Source organism: Triticum aestivum, chromosome 1B, assembly GCF_018294505.1.
Source record: "Triticum aestivum cultivar Chinese Spring chromosome 1B, IWGSC CS RefSeq v2.1, whole genome shotgun sequence".
Lineage (NCBI taxonomy): Eukaryota > Viridiplantae > Streptophyta > Magnoliopsida > Poales > Poaceae > Triticum > Triticum aestivum.
Genome location: NC_057795.1, coordinates 418,782,107 through 418,807,054, shown reverse-complemented (window position 1 = coordinate 418,807,054; position 24,948 = coordinate 418,782,107). Strand labels below are relative to the sequence as shown.

General features: G+C 49.8%; 1 protein-coding gene across 1 annotated transcript; it reads right to left on the bottom strand.

The window, feature by feature from the left end:
• Positions 1-6,983: 6,983 nt before the first annotated feature.
• LOC123128236 (mediator of RNA polymerase II transcription subunit 31) lies at positions 6,984-20,724 on the bottom strand. Its single transcript, XM_044548188.1, has 6 exons — positions 20,507-20,724; positions 20,301-20,404; positions 19,823-19,919; positions 19,666-19,744; positions 7,915-8,192; positions 6,984-7,361 (listed from the first exon to the last, which is right to left on the bottom strand). Exons 1-6 carry the CDS (start codon positions 20,563-20,565, stop codon positions 7,352-7,354), a joined length of 627 nt encoding a protein of 208 aa, XP_044404123.1. The 5' UTR covers positions 20,566-20,724; the 3' UTR covers positions 6,984-7,351.
• Positions 20,725-24,948: the final 4,224 nt, after the last annotated feature.

Genomic DNA, 24,948 nt, shown 5'->3' with positions numbered 1-24,948 from the left:
TATGTGGATGACATATTGCTGATTGGAAACAATATAGAACTTTTGGAAAACGTGAAGGAATATTTAAACAAGAGTTTTTCAATGAAGGACCTAAGAGAAGCTGCTTTCATATTAGGCATCAAGATTTAAAGAGATAGATCAAGATGCTTGTTAGGACTTTCACAAAGCACATACCTTGATAAGATTTTGAAGAAGTTCAAAATGGATCAGTCCAAGAAGGGGTTCTTGCCTGTTTTGCAAGGTGTGAAGTTGAGTCAGACTCAATGCCCGACGACTACATAGGATAGAGAAAAGATGAGTGTCATCCCCTTTGCCTCTGCCATAGGCTCTGATACGGGCGTGACACCGTCGATTGTTGATGCTACTAAAGCTGAGCCAGTTAAGGAGTTAGATCATGAAAAGGTTATGAAAAATAATGCCATGCATGCGGCTCAATTTCATCGAGGAAATGATGGCTAGGTGCGTCAATTATGCGGACCAAGAATCAGTTCTTTAATGGGCCGATCAAAGACCAGTTGTACGACATGCTTATTGAATTCAGGAGGTATATTTGGAAGGTCAGTGTATGGTCGTGGACACATGGAGTCTAAAACTGTACGAGCATGTTTGATAACAGAAAGGAGCAAAAGGAAAGTCGGGTACAAAGAAGATGGTAAGAAACTTTGTTCAGCCACATTGCAAGAGAATACAGGAGACTAAGATGGAACCGGTGCTAGCTTCCGTGGAGCCTAATTTTCGTACACCTCCACGTCAAGTTGTTGTGATAGGTAGAAAATCCTAATGCAAATTGGTTAGGATTCTTATTTTTTGGTTTGTGTCAGCCGGCTAGCTGGCTAGCATTGTACGTGAGTTTATTTTCTTGTTAGACTTTGTTTTTTTCTACTCATTAGTTGGAGACGTGAGAGTCTTGGAGTCCAAGTTGGTAGATTAGGGAAGTTGCACACGTTGGCATATAAAAGCCAGGCTACGGCCGATGTAAGGTAGATCAGTTTTGAGTTTTATTCCGGGTATGAGATATACAGAAAAACGACTGAGTTACCGGCGACCATATCTTGTGTATTATCTGTGATTTTTCCATCGTGAAAATTTACTTGCAGCGGAGGGTTGATCATCACATCGACGCCTACGTGCTGATCTGAGGGGGTCATTATTTTCGTTTGTGTATTTTTGTACACAGGTGAAAATTGTTCTTAGAGGTTACGAGGAGGAATAGGGAGACGAGGTGTTGATTGAGTATCACCGTGAAAGATCGGGCCATCTACACGCACGAATTAGCATCTTCGTAGTCCGTGCCTCATCAAGTGGTATTCAGAGCTAAGGTTAGTCACGGGGATTCAGTTTGCTATATCATCTACGGAGGCAAGCATCAACATGTTGAGCAGGAACATATTGATGGAGGAGGAAGGCATCGGCGAGGTTGTTCTTTTTCACACTCGTTGCGTGGTGAAGGAGCGGCGTGTCAATTTAATGATTGATGAAGGTTCTACGGTCAACATGGCGAGCATCGACGTAGTGGAAAAATTGGGGCTGAATATGGTGCCTCTTGAAAGACCGTATACACTGAAGTAGTTCAAAGGTGAAATCAAAATTATGTATACGCACCGGATTTTAGTAATTTTTGATTTGGGAAAATATTGTTGTGCGGAATTTTTTCACGTTTGTCCAGTGCCCATGGTGTCGTGTCATCTGGTACTCGGGAACCCATGGTGCACGTGCGTCGGGGCTGTTTGGAATTCAAAGGAAAATAGTTACACTATATCATGGAAGGGCCAACAAATCTGTTTTATTCCCATGCCAACAGATGTGTTCAGCGCAGACTGGAAAAACCGTTTGCTAAAAATAAGAGAGCAACAAGAAGAAAGAAAGGAAGAAGTCGATGCACCGACAGAGGGGCTGAATCTTTTGGTACAGAAGGTACAAGACGGTGATGCAAAAGGCCAACGTTGGAGTGTTTTTAAAACACAATGCATGATCAACGATCATGCATGCAAGATGATAATTGATGGCGGCAACTTTGCAAACGCCATTAGTAAAGATGTTGTGCATGCATTGGGTTTGTCCATGCGGCGGCATCCGCAACCGGACCACGTGGAGTGGCTATACAATTCCGGAAAATTAAAGATCACGCATAAGGTGCATGTGAAGTTCGTAGTTGGAGATTATATTGATATAGTGGACTGTGATGTTGTGCCCATGGATGCGTGTCAGTTGTTATTGAGAAGACCATGGCAATTTGATCATGATGCAGTTCATGCTGGAAGATCCAACACATACACGTTCCTGCATGATGGAAGGAAGCACGTACTGAAGCCAATGCCAGATTCTATAGTAAAAACAGAACTGCAAGCACTGGACGAATTGATGGCACCGAAAATAGACTCGAAACCGAGGATGGTTTCGTTTGAAGGGAGGAAGGATGATACGGGCGTGACACCGTCGATTGTTGATGCTACTAAAGCTGAGCCAGTTAAGGAGTTAGATCATGAAAAGGTTGTGAAAAATAATGCCATGCATGCGGTTCGATTTTATCGAGGAAATGATGGTCACGTGCGTCAATTATGCGGACCAAGAATCAGTTCTTTAATGGGCCGATCAAAGACCAGTTGTACGACATGCTTATTGAATTCAGGAGGTATATTTGGAAGGTCAGTGTATGGTCGTGGACACATGGAGTCTAAAACTGTACGAGCATGTTTGATAACAGAAAGGAGCAAAGGAAAGTCGGATACAGAGAAGATGGTAAGAAACTTTGTTTAGCCACATTGCAAGAGAATACAGGAGACTAAGATGGAACCGGTGCTAGCTTCCGTGGAGCCTAATTTTCGTACACCTCCACGTCAAGTTGTTGTGATAGGTAGAAAATCCTAATGCAAATTGGTTAGGATTCTTATTTTTGGTTTGTGTCAGTCGGCTAGCTGGCTAGCATTGTACGTGAGTTTATTTTCTTGTTAGACTTTGTTTTTTTTACTCATTACTTGGAGACGTGAGAGTCTTGAAGTCCAAGTTGGTAGATTAGGGAAGTTGCACACGTTGACATATAGAAGCCAGGCTACGGCCGATGTAAGGCAGATCAGTTTTGAGTTTTATTCCGGGTATGAGATATACATAAAAATGTCTGAGTTACGGGCGACCATATCTTGTGTATTATCTGTGATTTTTTCATCGTGAAAATTTACTAGCAACGGAGGGTTGATCATCACATCGACGCCTACGTGCTGATCCGAGGGGGTCATTATTTTCATTTGTGTATTTTTGTACACATGTGAAAATTGTTCTTGGAGGTTACGAGGAGGAACAGGGAGACAAGGTGTTGATCGAGTATCGCCGTGAAAGATCGGGCCATCTACACGCACGAATTAGCATCTTGGTAGTCCGTGCCTCATCAGGCTCTATCATGTATGCAATGTTGTGCACAAGACCGGATGTTAGCCTTGCCATAAGTATAGCCGGAAGGTTTCAAAGTAATCCAGGAGTGGATCACTGGACAGTGGTGAAGAATATCCTTAAGTACTTGAAAAGGACTAAGGAAATGTTTCTTGTTTATGGAGGTGATCAAGAGCTCGTCGTAGAGGGTTACGTCGATGCAAGCTTTGACATTGATCCGGATGACTCTAAGTCTCAAACAGGATACATATATATTCTAAATGGGGGAGCAGTAAGCTGGTGCAGTTCCAAACAAAGCGTGGTAGTTGATTCTACATGCGAAGCGGAGTACATAGCTGCCTCGGAGGCAACAAAGGAAGGTGTCTGGATGAAGCAGTTCATGACAGATCTTGGAGTTGTGCCCGGTGCACTGGACTTGATGACTCTATTCTGTGACAACACTGGTGCCATTGCTCTAGACAAGGAACCAAGGTTTCACAAGAAGACCAGACACATACAGCGACACTTCAATTCCATCCGCGATTACATCAAGGAGGAAGACATAAACATTTGCAAAGTGCATATGGACCTGAATGTTGCAGATAGTTGACTAAACCTCTTCCACGGGCAAAGTACAATCAACACCAGAACTCTATGGGTGTTAGATTCATTACCATGTAATGCTAGATTATTGACTCTAGTGCAAGTGGGAGACTGTTGGAAATATGCCCTAGAGGCAATAATAAAGTGGTTATTATTATATTTCCTTGTTCATGATAATTGTTTATTATCCATGTTTTAATTGTATTGACCGGAAACTCAAATACACGTGTGGATACATAGACAACAACATGTCTCTGGTAAGCCTCTACCGGACTAGCTCGTTGATCAAAGATGGCTATGGTTTCCTAGCCATGGACATGAGTTGTCATTTTATAACGAGATCACATCATTAGGAGAATGATGTGATGGACAAGACCCAAACTATGAATGTAGCATATGATCGTATCAAGTTTATTGCTATCGTTTTTCTGCATGTCAAGTATATGTTCCTATGACCATGAGATCATGCAACTCACTGACACCGGAGGAGTGCCTTGTGTGTACCAAACATGGCAACGTAACTGGGTGACTATAAATGTGCTCTATAAGTATCTCTGAGGGTGTCTGTTGAGTTGGCATGGATCAAGACTGGGATTTGTCACTCCGTATGACGGAGAAGTATCCCAAGGCCCACTCAGTAATACAACATCACAATAAGCTTGCAAGCAATATGACCAATGAGTTAGTCACGGGATCTTGTATTACGGAACGAGTAAAGAGACTAGCTGGTAACGAGATTAAACTAGGTATGGAGGTACCTACGATCGAATCTCGGGCAAGTAACATACCGATAGACAAAGGGAACTGCATACAAGATTAGCTGAATCCTTGACATCGAGGTTCGACCGATAAGATCTTCGTAGAATATGTAGGAACCAATATGGACATCCAGGTCCCGCTATTGGTTATTGACCGTAGAGGTGTCTCAGTCATGTCTGCATAGTTCTCGAACCCGCAGGGTCTACACACTTAATGTTTGGTGACAGGTTAAGTATAGTTGAGTCATTATGGTGGTTACCGAAGGTTTTTTGGAGTCCCGGATGGGATCCCGGACATGACGAGGAACTCTGGAATGGTCCGGAGGTGAAGATCGATATATTGGACGAAGGGTATTGGAGTCCGGAATTGTTCCGGAGGTACCGGGTGATGACCAGCGTCATCAAAAGGGGTTTCGAGGGGCCCCGACAAGTGTTGGAGGGGCCCATGGGCCAAGGGGAGGGGGAAAACCAACCTAGTAAGGGGCTGAGCACCCCCTCACCCCATCTCACGTAACCAGGAGGGTTGGGGGCGCCCCCCTAGGGCTTCCCACCTCCCGGCTTGGGGGGCAAGTCACCCTAGGGGAGATCCCATCGCCACCCCCTCCTCCCTTCCCCTATATATAGAGAGGTAGAGAGAGGGCAGCCGCACCCCAAGAGCACATCTCCACGCCATGACGCTGCCTCTCCTCTCCCTCGCGTCCTTCTTCCTCTCCGTAGCGCTTAGCGAAGCTCTATTGAGATTCTTCCACCACCACCGCCACCACGCCATCGTGCTTCCGGAGGACTCGAGCTACTACTTCACCATCGCTCCCTGGATCGAGGAGGTGAAGGCGTCATCAAGCCGTACGTGTGTTTACGCGGAGGTGCCGTCCGTTGGGCACTTGGCGGAGTTCGCGGGACGGATCGTCATTGGGTTGCGAAGACGTTCGACTACATCAACTGCGTTTCTTAATACTTCCGATTAGCGATCTACAAGGGTATGTAGATGCAATCTCTCCTCTCATAGATGTTCATCTCCTAGATTGATCTTGGTGAGCGTAGGAAATTTTTTGTTTCCCATGCAACGTTCCCCAACATTCCTAACCTTATCTCTTCTCCAATCTCTTCCCTCCACTCATTTCTTCCCTTTATTCTGCAACCGCTTGCATCAGTCATCTTCTACAAACCACGAACGTTGTTTGCTAGTAAGGGTGGACAACATTGAAGCTGCGAGCGGCACCACCATGCGCACCACAACTATGACTGGCGAGGAGCCTGGAACACAGGTGGCTGCCATCTGACGCGAACGGCCAGCTCGGCCATGGCGTCACCACCTTAAGCTCCTCCTGCTGCCAAAACCTTCTCCATCATGTCATGGTCTTTGTTTGCCAAATTTTTTTGCAACGTTACCCTAGTTGCAGAAACTTTTTGGAACACGAGTCATGTTGCAAAAGGATTCTATCGATCTTTACATTTTCCGCAACAAGAGCTTCGTTGCAAGAAAAAGTGCAACAAGACCTCTGTTACAAAAAAAATACATAGCAAAGGTTTCTACAACAAGACCTTTGTTACGGAAGTTTCTACAACAAGATCTTTGTTGCGAAAATTCCTGCAACAAGACCTATGTTGCAAAAAATAAAAACGTATAGGCTCGGGTGATTGCAACAAGCTTGCTGTTGCAGAGGGTCTTCTGTAACACCAATCTTATTGCAAAGAAGCGGATGCTTACGCGGATATGTCGAACGGCCATTAATGTGTCGATCGAATGGTTAGCGAGACGGCGGATATTTTCTTTTTATCCGCCGGCCGACGTGTAGCGTCGTAACGCCCGTGGGCTGGATAGCATCCCCCATATCGAAGTATCTTTGTTATTTTCCTACTTATCATCATGCTTTAATTATCCATTCTTCGTCATGCTTTAATTATCTACCACTCCCTCCGTCGCATAATATAATACGTTTTTGCAAGCTATATTATGGGACGGAGGGAGTATTTCATTTCTTGTTTGCACGAGGTGGCAGAGACTGGAGACTGTGTGAATAATGTTTCCATTTTAGAAAAGACAAAAGTCCAATTTCAAAGTTTCAGAAAATCCTTAAAAGTTTCAGGCGTGAACATATATATGGTAGTAAAGTGAATTCGCCATTGTCAGACTCCGGATCATTGGGGCCATGAAAATATAGATTGAAACAAAAATGCAGCAAGGGAGGCCGCCTAATACTGGCGCTGCCGCTGACCGGGAACCGTACAGGCATGAGAAATGCAATGCAAGCCCTCCCATCACCAGGCACAAACTGTGCAGCAAAATAATATGAACGAGCAATGGAGCGTTTCATGGAGCTCCTTATGCAAATGTTGCGGCTCCATCTAAGAATATGTGATAAGTGTTCGCTTTTACGGCTGCCACTGTTGGCACAAAGTTTCAGCAAGTAAAGATTCCATTCAACTACAACAAATGCCAGCATAAGATAAATGATAAAGTCAACCAAGGGCCAAGTGCGCATGCCACGTTGAGAACTCCAGCTGCTCCAAAGCAGGAGCTGCTTCGAACTTGTCTGCTACTTCAAAGGTCTACCAACAGGCAACAGGGAGGTGAGTTTCCACTTCTCTGGGATGCCATCAGCCGTTAAGTTGATCAATATGTTTCACTAGCCCATCCTGCAGCCAAGATACACAGTACAATCAGTCATTGTAAACCATTTTATTGAACATAATGCAACATACTCGCATGCTCAAACTATACATCACAAGAGGAAAAAGAAATAACCTGTCAAAACTCAAACTACCATGCACACATTTAAAACTGACTAACAAGCACACAGGCATAACAACACTACTGTGAAACTTGCATTTTTCATAAAATCTCGGATGATTCATGAGATGGACCAAGAAAAAAGGAACAAATAGAACAGATTCCTCCACAACTTCATTGCATGACTAATTCAGTTCTCCTAAGAAGCATCTTGAGAGCATCAATAATCTTTACTGAATCAGTGAAGAGGTACTTCATAATCTAGATTGGCAGAATGTCCATAACCCCATTCAAGTTGGATCACCCTCGAATATAACACCTATTAACTATGGCACACAGGAACTTTAAGAAAAAAAACTGTATTTACAACTAATAACTTCATAATGACACTGTATGGAGAACTAATATTAACTGCATAAGAGATGCTATTGATTGATTGCAAGATAGGGAGGTACATACTTTCTCTTTCTACCACCCATAACATTTCTCATCTCATTCTTTGGGTTGTTGGTGCCAGGAGTTCCTATAAACTGCATGGGGGGCATTGCAGAAGCACCAACAGCTGACATAGTTGGCAAAGACGATGGTGGTGCAGGAACAGGAGGAGGTGTCGGCACTGGTGCTGGTGCTGGGGCAGGTGCAGGAGTTAGTTCGGGAGGAGGACGCGGCAGGATGTGCTTCAGTCTATTGTTCCTGTAGTTTTTCCAGAAGAAATATTGCTGCCTATGAGCAACTTCCTGTCAAGAAATTTGCAGGTAAGAGTTAGTTGCATACAAATGATTCAATGTCCTAAATAAATAAACATTTCTTTTTCAAATACTAAGAAAAAATATTATGTGGATAAAACAGTGAACACTTAGAAGTGTGCATGAAGCTTAATATGCTTTCATAACATTTCACTGCTTTAACCAATTCCTCAGGAAATAAACATATTGTCGGTGTACAGAAGTAGGGGCTCTACTTCGCATCCCTTTACCTGTGCACGGGCCGTCAGAGCCGCACCTGCGGCCACACTTAGCAGGGAAGAGGAGGGAGGCCAAAGCCACAAGACGATCAAGCAACGCCAAGACAGAAACGCGAAGAGCGAGAGGGCGAGGTGGGCTCCCCTGGCAAGACCCTTGCCGGGGCGGCCTCCGCAGCCCCGGCAAGAGCCTTGCCGGGGCGGCCTCCGCAGCCCCGGCAAGAGCCTTGCCGGGGCAACCTGCCCAACACCAACGGAGCACGCCACCCTTGAGCCCGAGGTTTCCAACACCATCAACCACATTGGAACCAAGGCTCGGGAGGCACCTCCATGGTGGCATACAGATCTTTGTGAAGATCATTAACACACGCGATATCAGATGAGGACCGGAAGACGAGACCTCCGGCAACATCCTTGCCGGGGACGACCGCGGTGCCACGGCAAGACCCTTGCCGAAGACAACAGCAGAGCCGCGGCCAGGCCCGCACGCACCGAGACCCCACCGCCGTTCCCATACAGCTGCTAGCCCAGCCAGCCAGGCGAGCACCTGCATGGCGACGCGCGGTCCCAAGGCCAACTCAGGAAGCACCTGCGTGGTGGCATGCAGATCTTCGTGAAGACGCAGCCACCACGCCACCTCAGTAGCCTGTCAGCCTACATGGCGCCGCTCGCCTCGCTAGCCTGGACGCGTGTCGAAGCAAGGCAAGGTGGCAATAAAGCAAGGGGACACCTCAGGGGTGCATTTAATGCGTCTTGTCCCGTAATGACAAGTGATAAGCTTGTACACTGTACCCTTTCCACCTCCTGTGTGCCACTGTGGCGCCTCCTTCGACTATAAAAGGAGGCCCGAGGCGTACTGGAGGGGATTCGGCTCTTTGAGCAAGCCACGCTCGATAGCTAGCTCAAGAACATTCATATACACACTAAAGCAGGACTAGGGTATTACGCGATCTCCGCGGCCCGAACCTGGGTAAACGACCTTTGTGCTGGCTCTTAGACTTGCTCTTCTCACAACCCCGCGCCCGCCGACCACAGTAGGGATCCCGTTGATCCCATAGGTATCGTTTCCACCGACATCTTTGGCACGCCAGGTAGGGGGCGCAGCTGTGAAAATCTGGTCTAGCAGCCAGTTTAGCAGCTCTTTATCGCCATGGCTCCCAAGAGGAAGACGACCACGGCGATCGGTTCATCTGGGGCCGGACTACCCGTACCGGTGCGGGCGAGTAGCGGGCCGGTCACGAACAGAACCCGGGGCGCAACCCGCGAACACCCACATCGCCCTGGCAGCCCAGGCCTGGCGAGCGGCGTCGTTCGTGCGCAGGACGACGGGCCGCACGTTGCAAATTCCAAAGACGGAGCTGGGGCCCCCGCAGGCGGCGCGGGGCCCTCCCAGGGCGTCGCCATGCCGCCTAACGGTGGCGCGACGGCCTTCAAGACACCTACGCCGGCGCCCGCGGCGCACTCTTTCCAAGTTGTGCGCGATGAGCAGCGTCACCACGCTGGTGACCCTGGGCGCCGCCGTGGGAAGAGTCCCGCGCGTCCTTCGCGGGACGAGGGAGGCCAGCATGCACGCCAAGGTGCTGGCAAAAATGGCAGACAGCCGCAAGGCCGTGATAGAGCTCCTTCTAACATAGAAGTCGGAGCGCATCACGATCCACGCAACTTTCGCCGCCGCCCACACCAGCAGAAGCTCTGGCGCGCGCGCAACTGCTCCTCGACTTTTCTCCTGCTGCGGAGAGGCTCGACGAGTGGAGAGCCACCGTCCGGAGCCTCGTTGGCATCGCCAACAAAGATGAGCCGCGACCAGCGGGGCCCGTAGGCCACCGCTCCGTCGAGCTACCGCATGCCAACGGTGGAAGGGCCGGGGGTGATGCAGCCACGGTGCACTCTCCTCCCCCACGCCAGCTACCGCGGGTGTCGATCCGTCGTGACGACGTTTGTGATAATATTTCCATAGCATCGTCCGATCCATGGACCCACCGCGATCAGCGTCAAGTTCTTCGGGAGCGAGCCCTTGAAGACGCTCGAACCACCATCGAGCGCCGGCGTGATGCGCGCCACCAGTCAGATAGGCGGGCAGGGCCCACTATGGACCACCCAGCACCGGGAGGCTACGGTGGCCTACCTTACGAGGTGGGTTGCCCAGCCTTTACCCGTGAGCTGCGGCAGTTCCAGTGGCCCTCCCACCGCACATTCAAGCCCGACGTTGGCGAGAAGTACAACGGCAAGACTCACCCGTCGGAGTTCCTCAGCATCTACACCATCGCGATGCAAGCTGCTGGAGCCCGCGACGACAAGGTGCTTGCCAATTACTTCCCGTTGGCGCTTAAGCCCAATGTCATGTCATGGTTGATGCACTTGCCGGTGGATTCCATTTCTTCGTGGTCGGATTTGTGTCTTGAGTTTGTTGGCGCCTTCACGGGAGGCCATCAAGCTCATGGCCAGGCAAGCGATCTACATATCATCCCCCAGAAGGAAGGTGAAAACCTGCGCAAGTACATCCAGAGGTTCAGCCGGGTGCAGTACAACATCCCAGACATTCATCTCGCCGCTGTGATCAGCGCATTCCATCAGAATGTGCGTAACCGCAAGATGCGTGAAGAACTGGCGATGAACAAGGTCAAAGATGTGGCCGAACTTTATGTTCTGGCCGATAGGTGCGCTCTGGCTGAAGAGGGAAGGAAGTACCCCGGCGAAGATGCCGGTGCGGAAACCGACTCCACAGATGACGACACCGCCGCCCCGACGAAGAAGGGTCGGCGCCGCAACAGAAAGCGCAAGGGCAAGGTTGTGCTTGCCGTCGAGGGATCCGACGACACCGGCGCTGCCAAGAAGGTCAAGGCGAGCGACCCCGGCAAGGAAGTTGCCGGGTGTGCCACTTGCCGGGCCTTGGCGGCTGCCGACAAGCCAGGAAGCTCCGACAAGCAGTATTGCAAGATCCACCGCACCAAGGGCCACAACCTCCAAAACTGCCGACAAGTTGAGCTGCTTCCCGAGAAGCAAAAGGCTGAGTATGAGAGGCGGGACAAGGAGAAAGGCCAGGACGGTGCTGAAGGATCCGGCAAGAAGCGTGGCGGCCAAGGAGGCCGCCGCGGCAAGGATAACCAGCAAGAGAGGCCCGCCCGGGGCCGCGACAAGAAGCAAGAAGACGATGATCATGACGAGGACGACGAGTCCGGCGACCACGAGTTCCAGAAGGCTACATAGGCCATGTGCGTCGACGGTGGCGCCTCGCTGCACACCTCTCACCGCCAGCTCAAGCAGTGGGCGCGTGAGATCACAACGGTGGAGCCATCGCTCGACGTGCGGAAGCCAATGAAGTGGTCCAGCACGCCCATCATCTTTGACACCGAGGACCACCCTGATCGCACTACTGCGGTCGGGTGCTTGCCGTTGTTGGTCTCACCAACGATCCGCAACCTCAAGGTGACAAAGATGTTGGTTGATGGCGGGGCCGGTCTGAACTTGATCTCGTCTGTTGTGGTCAAAAGGCTGCAGATTCCTGATGGAGACCTTGAAGAGACGGGCACGTTTCAAGGAGTCAACCCGGGAAGGAGTGAGCCGAAGGGCAAGGTCACGCTGCCCGTAACGTTTGGAGGCGAGTTGAACTACAGGACAGAGAGGATTGTCTTCAATGTGGCCGAGATCCCCTTGCCCTACAACGGGATCCTCGGCCACCCGACACTGGCCAAGTTCATGGCGGCGTCGCATTACGCCTACAACACGCTGAAGATGCCCGGGCCGATGAACATCATCACCGTCCCCTCCGACAAGAAGGATGCGTTGATCTGCTGACCAACTCTACCGGGAAGCAGTTGCAGCAGCTGCCACCAAGGCACTTGCTCCTGCCGCTGAAGCCCTGGGAGGGAAGAAGACCGGCGACGAGACCTCTCACACCCACTCCGGCAAGCGCACCTCTCCGGAGTGTTGTGCTCCCGTCGAGGACATGCCAGAGAGCTCCACCGGCAAGAGCAAGAAATCCAGAGCTGCACCACCAGAGACCAAGGTGTCCGTCAAGGAGGACGGCACGGGAGGGGCTTTCACCATAAGCTCCACCCTCGATAGCAAATAGGAAGGCGAGCTCGTCACTTTCCTGCGGGCTAATGTCGATGTGTTTGCATGGCAGGCATCCGACATTCCCGGCGTTCCCAGGGAGGTGATTGAGCACCATCTTGATGTCTGTCCTCGTGCGCGGCCCGTCAAGCAGAAGGTTAGGAAGCAAGCTCTGGAGAGGCAGGAGTTCATCACGGAAGAAATCAGAAAGCTAGAAGCAGCAGGCTTGGTGAGAGGGGTACTCCATCCGACGTGGTTGGCCAATCCGGTGGTAGTGCGCAAGGCAAACGGGAAGTGGAGGCTGTGTATTGATTACACAGATATCAACAAGGCTTGTCCAAAAGGCCCTTTCCCGTTGCCGCACATCGACCAGATTGTTGACTCTACGACCGTGTGTGACCTGTTATCATTCCTCGACGCCTAGTCAGGATACCATCAGATTTTCATGACGAGAGAAGATGAAGAGAAGACAACATTCATCACCCCACGTGGTACGTACTGCTTTTTACGGATGCCTTTCGGGTTGAAGAGTGCTGGCTCGACCTTTGCAAGAGCAGTCCAAATTGGTTTTGAACCTCAGCTACATAGAAATATGGAAGCTTATATGGATGACATAGTTGTCAAAACCAAGGACAAGGCAACACTTGTGCAAGATCTGGAAGAAACGTTTGCAAACCTGCACAAGATCAACCTCAAGTTGAACCCTGAGAAGTGTGTCTTTGGTGTCCCGTCCGGCAAGCTTCTCGGGTTCTTTGTGTCGCAGCGTGGGATTGAGGCGAACCCGAACAAGATTAAGGCCATTGAGCAGATTGAGGCACCTAAGCGGATCAAGGATGTGCGTCAGCTCACTGGCTGCGTCGCCGCCATGAGCAGATTCATCTTCAAGTCCGCTGAGCGTGCCCTTCCCTTTTTCAAAATCTTGAAAAAGGCGGGCCCAATGGAGTGGACCCCGGAGGCCGAGGCAGCGCTGCAGGATTTAAAGAGGTACCTCTCCTCCACACCAATACTGGTTGCGCCTAAGCCACAAGAGCCGCTGCTGCTGTATCTAGCGGCGACGAATCAAGTGGTTAGCGCCGCACTGGTGGCGCAGAGGGAGGTCGACGAAGGGGCAACGACAACGGCAGAGTTGACGGATGGCGAGCCAGAACTCCCCCCGGCGGGGCCTGGTCTCGGCAAGGCTAGGGCCCCCGGCAAGGTCTAACACTAGCGCGACGGGGCCCACGCAACCAGGTGAAGTGGTGCAGAAGAAGAAGATGATGCAGCACCCAGTTTACTTCGTCAGCTCCCTCTTGCAGGGGGCTAGGTCAAGGTACTCCGGTGTGCAGAAATTGCTCTTCGGCCTCCTTATGGCCTCGAGGAAGCTGCGTCATTACTTGCAATCGCACGAGATCACCGTCGTCACCCGCCTCCTGTTGCAACAGATACTGCATAACCCAAATGCAACGGGGAGGATTGTGGAATGGGCCTTGGAGCTGTTGAGTTTTGGTTTAAAGTTCGAGAGCACCTCGACGATCCAAAGTAGAGTCTTGGCGGAAATCATTGCAGAATGGACCTCGATGCCCGACGAAGAGATCCAGGAGACCACTCTCCCCGACAAGGAAACAAGTCGCAACTGGGTTATGTACTTTGACGGGGCTTTTCCGCTACAAGGCGCCGGTGCTGGTGTGCTGCTCGTCGCACCCACCGGAGAGCACCTCAAGTACGTGATCCAGATGCACTTTCCCAGGGAGATGTCGACGAACAACACTGCTGAATACGAGGGATTGCTTGCCGGTCTCAGGATCGCGGCAGACCTCGGGGTCAAGAAGCTCATCGTCAGGGGTGATTCGCAGCTTGTCGTCAGGCAGGTCAACAAGGATTGTCAAAGCCCGTTGATGGAAGCCTACGTGGATGAGATGAGGAAACTGGACGAGCGCTTTGACAGTATACAGGCGGAGCATGTCCCCCGAGTGGAGAACGATGTCGCCGACTACCTGTCGAAGCACGCTGCCCTCAAGCTACCTGTGGAACCAGGTACTTTTGTGCTTCGGCTAACTCAACCATCCGTTGAACCATCAACAGTGCAGAACAAGCGGAGGAAATCAGGCCCCGGCAAGTACTTCCCCACCAAGCTCCCTGGGGCCGCTGGCGAAGATGTTGCCGTGGACGCCGAGCCTGCCATGGGGCAATCGACTCCGGCAGGGCACCAAGCCCTAGCCGTAGAGGCAACCGTTCCCACGGCGGAGGAGATGCCTTTGGTCCTTGCCGTCGAGCCTCAGGCTCCAGCATGGGCACAACATACCGTCTGATTCCTCCAAACAGGGGAGCTTCCTGAGGAGCAGGAAGAAGCGGAGAAAGTAGCCCGTCGATCTGCCCTGTACCAGTTCGTTGACAACGTTCTATACAAAAAAAGACCAAACGGAGTGAAATTAAAGTGCATTCCCCGGGAGGAAGGACTGGAGCTGTTGGCGGAGATACATGGAGGCATATGTGGCTCCCACATAGGGTCGAGGACCCTTGCCGGCAAGGCTTTCCGGCAAGGTTTCTTCTGGCCCACTGCCCTCCAGGATGCGACAGCACTAGTAACCAAGTGTGAAGCGTGCCAGTTCCATTCAAAGAAGTTTCAGCAGCCAGCTCAAGCCCTTCAAACAATCCCTCTTTCCTGGCCATTCTCGGTCTGGGGGCTCGACATACTGGGCCCCTTCCCCCGCGCCGTCGGGGGCTTTGAGTACTTGTACGTTGTGATCGACAAGTTCACAAAGTGGCCGGAGGTGGAAGTAGTGAAGAAGGTGACAGCGCAGTCAGCCGTCAAATTCTTCAAGGGGCTAGTTTGCCGCTTTGGTGTGCCAAACAAAGTCATCACCGACAATGACACGCAGTTCTTAAGCCACACCTTCATGCAATACATTGGGGACCTCGGCACTGTTTCGCTTCCGTGGCACACCCACGGAGCAACGGCCAAGCGGAGAGGGCGAATGATGAAGTACTGCAAGGCCTGAGGACAAAGACTTTTGACAGGCTGCACAAGAGCGGAAGGCGCTGGATTGATAAGTTGCCGGCGGTTCTTTGGTCGATCAAAACGACGCCAAATCGAGCCACCGGCCAGACGCCCTTTGCCCTGGTATACGGGGCAGAAGCAGTTTTCCCCACGGAACTCATATACGGGTCACCTCGAGTGCTCGCTTATGATGAGCTTGAGCAAGAGCGATTGCGGCAAGATGACGTGACGCTCCTCGAGGAAGATCGTCTTCGGGCGGCTGAGAGAGCAGCACGCTACCAGCAAGCCTTGCGCCGCTAACATAGCCGCAAGGTTCATGCCAGAAGTTTTGAGGAAGGCGACCTTGTTCTTCGACGCGTTCAATCGGCCAAGAATTCCAACAAGTTGACGCCGAAGTGGGAAGGCCCTTATTGGGTAATACGAGTCACCAGGCCCGACGCAGTCCGCCTGGAGACCGAAGATGCCATTCCGGTGAGCAACTCCTGGAACATCGAGCATCTTCGCAAGTTTTACCCATAAGGCGCGGTTGTCGGGCCCCCCGGCAAGCCACCTTTTGTACAAGCCTTGCCGGCAAGGCATGTAACCCTCTGTACAAAGCCAGACGCAGACCCTGAGCATAAATAAACGAAGCGATGGCGCCCTAAGTCATAGCATGCATGCTAGATTGAGTCTCTCCCTCGGTTAGGGTTGATAGTGCTTAGCGGTGACTAACCCCTAGCATAGATGTCGAGTCTGCGTCTCTCTGTTCCTTTCCGTCCTCTTTGGTTCGCAGGGCACATGGGCATTTCTGCTGAGAGCTATATGGAAGAAAGAGAACGAGCCGGCGCCCCGGCCCCGGCAAGCCAAGGTAGCCGGGGGCTGAACACAAGGGTCCACCCACGGCAAGCCAAGGTTGCCAGGGGCTGCAGATTCAGATAAGTTTCCTATCCCCTGTTATGCATTACCGTATAGAATTGGGACGTATGAAACCTCGTTTTATTCCAAGGCTGCCGTGCTCCCTTCTTCCTGCTGCCCGAGAGCTTTTTCTTGGTCCGGAATTTGGTTGTAGCCGCGGCGGCAAGGAAGCATGCGTAGGGCCTAACTCTACTTTGCCCCCGCCTCCGCCAAGAGCGTGAGTGCGGTCGAATAAAGTAAGGGAGCGGCAAGGCCTGTTGCCGGGCGACAATGTTTATGTTAAAAATAACAAGGATTCGTTCCTTGGTATGGGTTTCGCTCACACACAAAGGACCCGACAAGCACCCTTTTTCATTAATACGCCCCATACAGGTACAGTTCGTACGGAATGTAAACATGAGCAAGGGAATTACAAGTTTTAAATTTAACTAAGGCCCGTAGGCTTACAAACTAAAAAGAGATAAGGTGCCCGTAATACCTTTCTTGTCCCTCTCCTCAGGAAACGGAACAAGGCAAGAGGGCAGAAGGAGCGCCTAGGCGAGGTACGAGCAGCAGAAGGCGCCAAGAGAACATGTCGGCGGCCGCCTAGGGGAGGGCTGGTGATGATGGTGCCGGGAGAAGAGCTGGAAGATGAGGCAACGGTCCGTCAATACGCTACGAAGGCGTCGGTGCCATCGTACTTCGACTGACGGCCCGCCACCCGCCTTCTTCGCCTTCTCCGGCCTTCCCAAGCCAGTCGCCCAAGGAGGCGATCCCGAGAAGTTCAAGGAGCCGGTCCCACTGGGAGAAGGGGCCCGATGCAGATGCTGCTGCTGCCGGCACCGCCCGGGAGGGCGGGTCCGACGCCTAGTCAGACCCGTCATCCTCCCGCCTGCTACCCTCGTCGTCGCTGCCGCTGTCCTCCTCGTCACTCTCGCTCGAGGAAGAGTCTTCGTCATCAGAGGAGCTCTCCACGCAGCACTTTAGGCGAGTCCTGAAGTCTCTAAAGACCTTGACGGAGAGGAGGCTGTTTTCCATTAGTTTGAAATAGAGAACGAGCCCCGCCGTCAGACTGTGGATGCGAGCGGAAGTCTTCCATCCGCGACGAAGATGCATGACATGAGGGGTTGGGAAGTCAACGTCGGCCCATGTGCCGCTATTCCCGTAGCCCCTCATATGCAGTCTCAGAGCCTGTGGCGGATCGAGCTCCATCTCCCGAGCAAATGGAGTAGGGAGACGAAGACGATGACGCACCGCGGCGCAGCCTGATGAAGAATTCGCGAGGCTGGTCCCCGACGTGGCCCTCCATTGGGGAAGTGACTGCTGGCGAAGGCGAAGCCGATGCGCCGCCCCGTCCTCCTCTTCCCCGAGCGCCACGGCAACCTCGGCCTTGCCCCCTCCCCCTTCCCTTCGTGGCCGGCTCTGTCGCCACGAGCTCTTGGGGAGGAGGGGCGCGTTGTCGAGCGGAGACCCTCGCCGCCACCGTTGAAGCATCAGCACGCCCTCTCGCCATAACATAAGGGAGGAAGAAGCAAAGATGGGAGGAAGCGGATGGCGAAAGATTGAGGGGTGTCGTCCCTCCCATTCCCCTCCTTATAAAGGGGCGGGGTCAGGGCTCAGCCGCCTCTCTCAGCCAATCCAGCTCATTAAGGTGGCAGCAGGCGAGGCCGTCGACCGCCCTTCTCGCCCAATCAAAGGCGCGTGGGTATCGACCCACGCGCGCGCGCCTTCCCATATCCCGTGCGCCTGTCACCTGCCCCGCGCCGTGCATGCGGCGTACGTGGCGCAAGGGGCGGGCGTAGTGGGAAACATGGAACGACGGTTCCAAGGCGGAGAAAGTAAATGAGCAGCGGCCCTGCGGTCTTAAAGGGACACGCAAGCCGCCTCTTCACTATTCACCGCAGGATGACGCAAGCACGCTTCGGTCACCCCACGCACGACCCCCACGTCACGCATTCAACGCGAGTCATAGGGAAGCACAGCGGACGAAAGAGTCACCGCGGTAAAGATCGGCCCCGCCTGCCCGCGCACCGTTCTGGGCCTAGCCCAACAACGCGTTGCACTTATGTGTGGCCCAGGCCTGGGGGCTCCTGTCGGTGTACAGAATTAGGGGCTCTACTTCGCACCCCTTTACCTGTGCACGGGCCGTCAGAGCCGCACATGCGGCCACACTTAGTAGGGCAGAGGAGGGAGGCCAAAGCCACAAGACGATCAAGCAACGCTAAGACAGAAACGCGAAGAGCGAGAGGGCGAGGTGGGCTCCCCCGGCAAGACCCTTGCCGGGGCGGCCTCCGCAGCCCCGGCAAGAGCCTTGCTGGGGCAACCTGCCCAACACCAACGGAGCGCGCCACCCTTGAGCCCGAGGTTTCCAACACCATCAACCACATTGGAACCAAGGGTCGGGAGGCGCCTCCATGGTGGCATACAGATCTTTGTGAAGATCATTAACACACACGATATCAGATGAGGACCGGAAGACGAGACCTCCGGCAACATCCTTGCCGGGGACGACCGCGGTGCCACGGCAAGACCCTTGCCGAAGACAAGAGACGCGGCCAGGCCCGCACGCACCGAGACCCCACCGCCGTTCCCATACAGCTGCCAGCCCAGCCAGCCAGACGAGCACCTGCGTGGCGACGCGCGGTCCCGAGGCCAACTCAACAAGCACCTGCGTGGTGGCATGCAGATCTTCATGAAGACGCAGCCACCGCGCCACCTCAGCAGCCTGTCAGCCTACATGGCGCCGCCCGCCTCGCTGGCCTGAACACGTGTTAAAGCAAGGGGACACCTCAGGGGCGCATTTAATGCGTCTTGTCCCGTAATGACAAGCGATAAGCTTGTACACTGTACCCTTTCCACCTCCTGTGTGCCACTCTGGCGCCTCCTTCGACTATAAAAGGAGGCCCGAGGCGTACTGGAGGGGGATTGGCTCTTTGAGCAAGTCATGCTCGATAGCTAGCTCAAGAACATTCATATACACACTAAAGCAGGACTAGGGTATTACGCGATCTACGCGGCCCAAACCTGGGTAAACGACCTTTGTGCTGGCTCTTAGACCTGCTCTTCTCACAACCCCGCGCCCGCCGACCACAGTAGGGATCCCGTTGATCCCATAAGTGTCGTTCCCACCGACACATATCCACTCAATATATTTGTAAGCGCATTCATAGCAACATTTTATCATTTCCAAGATCCTTTATGTCCACAACCAATCAACCGTAAAAGTAATAATCTCCAAATAGACAATTCCAAAGAAACGGTTTGAAAAGAAAGAAGAAGCTTGTAAACAGTTAAGGGTGAGAATGGTGCTTGAGTGCAATTCTAGCCAAATGGGGACAAAGGTCACCTTGTTTGCTGGATGTGCCATTGCGTTTCGGAAATTTGCATTTTGGAGAAGCTCAAGAAAGAAAAGGCAGTGCGGATACCTTTACCATAACAGTACAACCATATTAGTTTGTCTGTGAGCAAACTATTTGCGCAATCAAAAGTATAAGGTGACTCACATTATGTATTTGATGTACTCCGGACGCTGCCAATACTTGAGGTACTTGAGATACCCGATGAACGCCTCATCCTCAAAGTACCGATTCTGCGCTAGATCTGCTTGAACAAAACAAATACTATAAACGCCATCTCCCAAGCAGAATCATGTTTAATACTCGCACAAAATATTGACCCCGAATACATCGGTAGCACAGGAAGCAACAAAGCATAAGCAATACATAATTCAATCTCTCTTGCCTTATCACACTATGCGGTCTTACCAAATCATATCATGTGAATTTGTTACTCCAGAGGCCAGTCACTGACTAACACAATCATCAACAAGAAAAATTCTCTTTGATTAGCTAGCTACTCGCTCTCGCAGCAGGACTCAACCCACAAATAGGCCATGATGAAACTCAATTGCGCTGTGGTACCCAATAAGCTAATCTCTAACCAACCAGTTTGAAACAGAGGCTGTGAGGAGAGTTACTGTACAGTTGATGTAGATGGGGTTGGCGAGGCACTGGATGAACTCCAGCTCCAGTAGGAACCGCTGCCTCCCGTCGTCAGGATCCTTGTACGGCGGCTGCTTCGCGCCCCTGCAACCGACACGACGCCCCGATCAGGGAGGTATGTGAGCGCTTCCACGTGACCTAAACACGGAGATGAGAGCAGGGCAAACAGGGGAGGCGCCCACTGACGTTGTAGGCGGTGGCGGTGGCGGTGGCGCTGGAGGCGTATCCTCCTCCATGGCATCCATGCTCCCCGCGGGCCCCCGACGGCGCCGGCGAGATGGGTAGGGCGACGGCGAGGACGACTGACCGATGAGGAGACTGTTTTCCCTAGTTTTTTTTAGGGAGGCGGTATTCTTCTGAGGGAGCGAGGGAGCGTACCTGTGACTTGTATATGGGCTTTTGGGGGCCTGTGCCGGTTACCTCTTCGCCGGTCCGTGCAGGGTCTTATTGGGCTGGACGTCTGACATTGATTTTGTATGCAAAAATGCTAGACTTACGCAAGTCTGTTACGTATCCTATGTAATCTTCCTTTTCCGGGTGGGCCTCAGCCTCTACTAATGTCTAATTAAAAGCTGTCAACTCATTTCATTCATAAGATACGTAAAAAACTCTTCGTAGATGTAGCATTGCTCTTTTGTATGGCCGCTTTCGGCGTCAAATCCTTCTATTTGGCGGCTGAGGACAAATGGTACAGGGTGCAGCGTTTTTTGGGCCCAGGTTTTCTGTTGCTTTTTGCTTCACCAGTTTGTTCGGTTTAAATAGTTTCTTATGTATATTTTTAAAAAAAATTCACTTTTCTTTTACATTTTTCCTATTTTTGAGTTTTCCTTTTTATTGTTTCATTTTATTTTATTTTTCCCTTGTTTACTCTTTTCTTTTCCCTTCTTTTTTTTGTTTATTTATTCTTTTATTTTAAATGACAAAACTTTTTTATTTTTCATGAAATTTTTTGAATTCATGAAGTTTTATTGAAATTTGCAAACAATTTTTAAAATCTGAACATTTTTAATGCTTGATTTTTTTTTCCAAATTTGCAAACTTATTTCAAATTGACAAACTATTTTTCCCAAATCTATGAACATTTTTTATCCGGGAATTTGTGAACTTTTTTTGAATAGTTTCGTGAACTTTTTTCAAGTTCGCAGTCTTTTTTCAAATCTAGGAACTTTTCTTCGAATCCGTGAAATCTCCAAAGATTTTTCAAGTTCGTGAATACTTTTGAAATCCACAAGTTTTTTCAAGTTCATGTTTCTTTTCAAATCCGCAAACATTTTTCAAATTTATGAATACTTTTCAAATCTATTTTTAAACCATATTTTTAATAAATTTGTGGATTTTGAACTTTTCTCAAATATCAAACTTTTTTAAATTCACGATCTTTTTAAATTTATAACTTTTATTATTTTTTAATATATTTTTTAATCTATAAAACCCGGATTTTGTTTCTCTTAAGCCTTAGTTTTCTTTCTTTTCAGAACTATGTTGTTGGAGCGAGCGGTCGCTAGCGAGCGAAGCTAATGGATCGTGGTCCATTTTGCAGTCCCGTGAGCGCCAGCATGCGATCCCGACACTAAAGGTGTTGTAGAGGCGCCCTCCTTTCCATCCCCCAACCCCCCTAAAAAAGGATTATGTATGGGCTTCAAAATTTCTCCTAACTCAAAGTACTAGAATCAAATGTGCTAAAAAACTAGAATCAAAGTCTTCTGAGTCCAGTCTCCACACATGATTCTATCATCCGTTACATTGCGAGCTAGAGGACCCCAAGAATTTGGCACCACCAAGACCGATTGTGGCTCCTCTTCCACACAATGCCCAATTCTGGAATCTTCCCCTTCCGGTTTGGTGAAAATCAACATGGATGTGTTGTATCACAGTATAGGGACCAGTGGAGTCGTCGCCACCTTTTGTTGCGATGAGCAAGGTTTGTACTTAGGGGCTTCATCCCCTGTCTTGTTAGGAGTGGCCGACCCTGCGACTTTGGAGGCGTTAGCTTGTCGGGAGGATCTTGCGCTGGCTAGAGACTTACACATCCAACGCCTTCACATCGCTCCGGATTGCTAAAAATTGGTCAATGACATTGCTACAAAGAACGGAGGGAGATATGAAGCAAGCACCAGAGAGATAGAAATTCATTGATCCTCTTTTATCACATGTAATTTCATCTATGAATTTAGGAGCTCAAATTGCGAAGCTCGCAATCAAGCTAGGTAAGCACTACATTGGATCAAGGGAGACACTCTTGGCTCATCCAACCCTATTATTCGATTTGTATCACCAAATGGTTATTCACCAATAAAGCCTAGTCGATTGTGCTAAAAAAACTAGAATCATATATTCAAGAAAAAAGTTTTAGAATCAATCAGAGTGACTGAAGTACGGGATGTAGGCCCGGAATTCGGATCCTCTTGAAGATTTTGGGTCTTTGTTGTTGGAGAAGCGTGGAAACAAGGTTTTTTTAGTTGGCATGGGTTGTCCCCACAAAGACATTGTCTTCCTACCTTGAGCCTCGATGACAAAGTTGGGGTTCAATCACTAGTAGATCATCTTGAAGCGATCTCCAATGCCTCCACAAACTTTCAGAAGCAATTCTAGAGAGTGAATGTCGCAAGTAACTTTAACCTCGAGGAGTCACAAATCTCTAAAGGTACCTAGCTCAATGAAAACGCATATACGAGATTATGGCTTTGCTTGGTTGGATCGTGGATCTAACTCAAACATGTGTTCTCCTTCACTTAGATGGATGCTTAGGACTTTGGTGGAGAAGTGGAGAACTCTAGCAACACAAACATTTGGGATCCAGGGTTCGAATGCTTGAAGCCAAAAGGAGGGTTAGTAGTCCCTTCCAAAAAACTAGTAAGTTGTACGTTCTTTTGCACGTGAGAGCTCACATGATCAAAGCACGAACAAAGAACGATATTGATAGGTTCACGAAAATTCCAAGGCAGATGCATAAAGATGATATGCATATTTAGTTCCCTTATTTCATTCAAAAAATAAGTAAATTATAGCGACGAAATAATCTAAGATTGCATGGTATATACTACATAAAACTCAAATGAAATATATGTGACCATCATATTTTGTGTAGGAGGTGTCTTTTGTAAGTACCTCTTATTGATTTTTTTAGTAAGAAATAACATGAATACCTAATGTTGCATCAGAAAAATAGATGAAATTTATGAGGTACATTTATAGCCTTAAACACAAATAGCAGAGTATAAGGGCATCTCCAACACCTACCCCCAAACCTCGGGAACGTTCGGACTGAGTTGTTCGGATGCCGCAAGACATCCAACGGTGTCCCGCATTTGTCCGCGGACTAGTTCGGGTGTCTATTTTCCCACAATCTGGAAGCAAACCAATGGGCTTTGCGGTAGTCCAACCGCCACATAGGACTCAAACACTCCCAGCCCACCCAAAACTGAGATGGAGCACAAACATTTGGAGTTGGTCGCACTGTTTCCGCGGCAAAACCCCCTCTTTCTCAACCCTCTCCGCTATCATCATGTCTCTCTTCGCTATTTTGCATCATGATTTTCTACTGTTATTTACAATGTTTTGAGTTAATATTTCACTTCATAATGCAATTCTAATGCCTTTTTCTCTCTTACCATGCAAGATTTATATGAAGAGGGAAATTGTGAGCAGTTGGAATTCTAGACCTGAAAAGAGCTACAACAAAGATAGCTATTCTCCGCAGCTCCAAATGATCTGAAAATTTACGGGGATTTATTTTTGGAATTAATAAAAATACTAGGCGCGCCCGTGAGCTTGTGGGCCCACTAGCAGTCCTTTGTGGCCCTCCTTCTCCTATATGGTGTCATTTTCCCTACAAAAAATCAAAAGAACTTTTTCGGGACAAAGTGTCGCCATCTCGAGGTGGAACTGGGCAGTAGCACTTTTCCTCTCCAGCGAAGCGATTCCGCCGGGGATACTTCCCTCCGGGAGAGGGAAATCCAAGCCATCGACATCACTAAAGTTCCTCTCATCGTGGGAGGACTGATCTTCAACATCTTCACCATCATGAACTCATCTCAAACCCTAGTTCATCTCTTGTATTCAATCTTTGTCTCAAAACCTCAGATTGGTACCTGTGGCTCACTAATAGTGCTGATTACATCTTATAGTTGATGTTTATTTGGTTGAAGATTATATGTTCAGATCCTTAATCATATACTATACTCCTCTGATCTTAAACATGAATATTATTCGTGAGTAGTTTCGTTTGTTCTTGAGGACATGAGAGAAGTCTTGTTATAAGTAATCATGTGAAGTTGGTATTCGTTCAATATTTTGATGATGTGTATGTCGTTCTTCCTCTAGTGGTGTTGTGTGAACGTCGACGACATGAAACTTCACCATGTTTGGGCCTAGGGGAAGGCATTGGGAGTAATAAGTAGATGATGGTTTGCGAGAGTGATAGAAGCTTAAACCTTACTTTATGCATTATTTCGTAAGGGGTTGATTTGGATCCATATATTTCATGCTATGGTTAGATTTATCTTAATTCTTCTTTCGTAGTTGCGGATGCTTGTGAGAGTGGGTAATCATAAGAGGGTTTCTTGTTCAAGTAAGAACAACAACCTAGCACCAGTCCACCCACATATCAAATTATCAAAGTAGTGTAC

What these genes read in the sequence shown, in the direction of transcription:
- LOC123128236 (XM_044548188.1), bottom strand. Translation starts at nt 20,565, where the DNA reads ATGGATGCCATGGAGGAGGATACGCCTCCAGCGCCACCGCCACCGCCA. An exon ending in GAGTACATCAAATACATAAT is followed by an intron (nt 19,745 to 19,822) that starts GTGAGTCACCTT and finishes GTTATGGTAAAG; the next exon opens with GTATCCGCACTGCCTTTTCT. An exon ending in TGGCACATCCAGCAAACAAG is followed by an intron (nt 8,193 to 19,665) that starts GTGACCTTTGTC and finishes ATTTCTTGACAG; the next exon opens with GAAGTTGCTCATAGGCAGCA.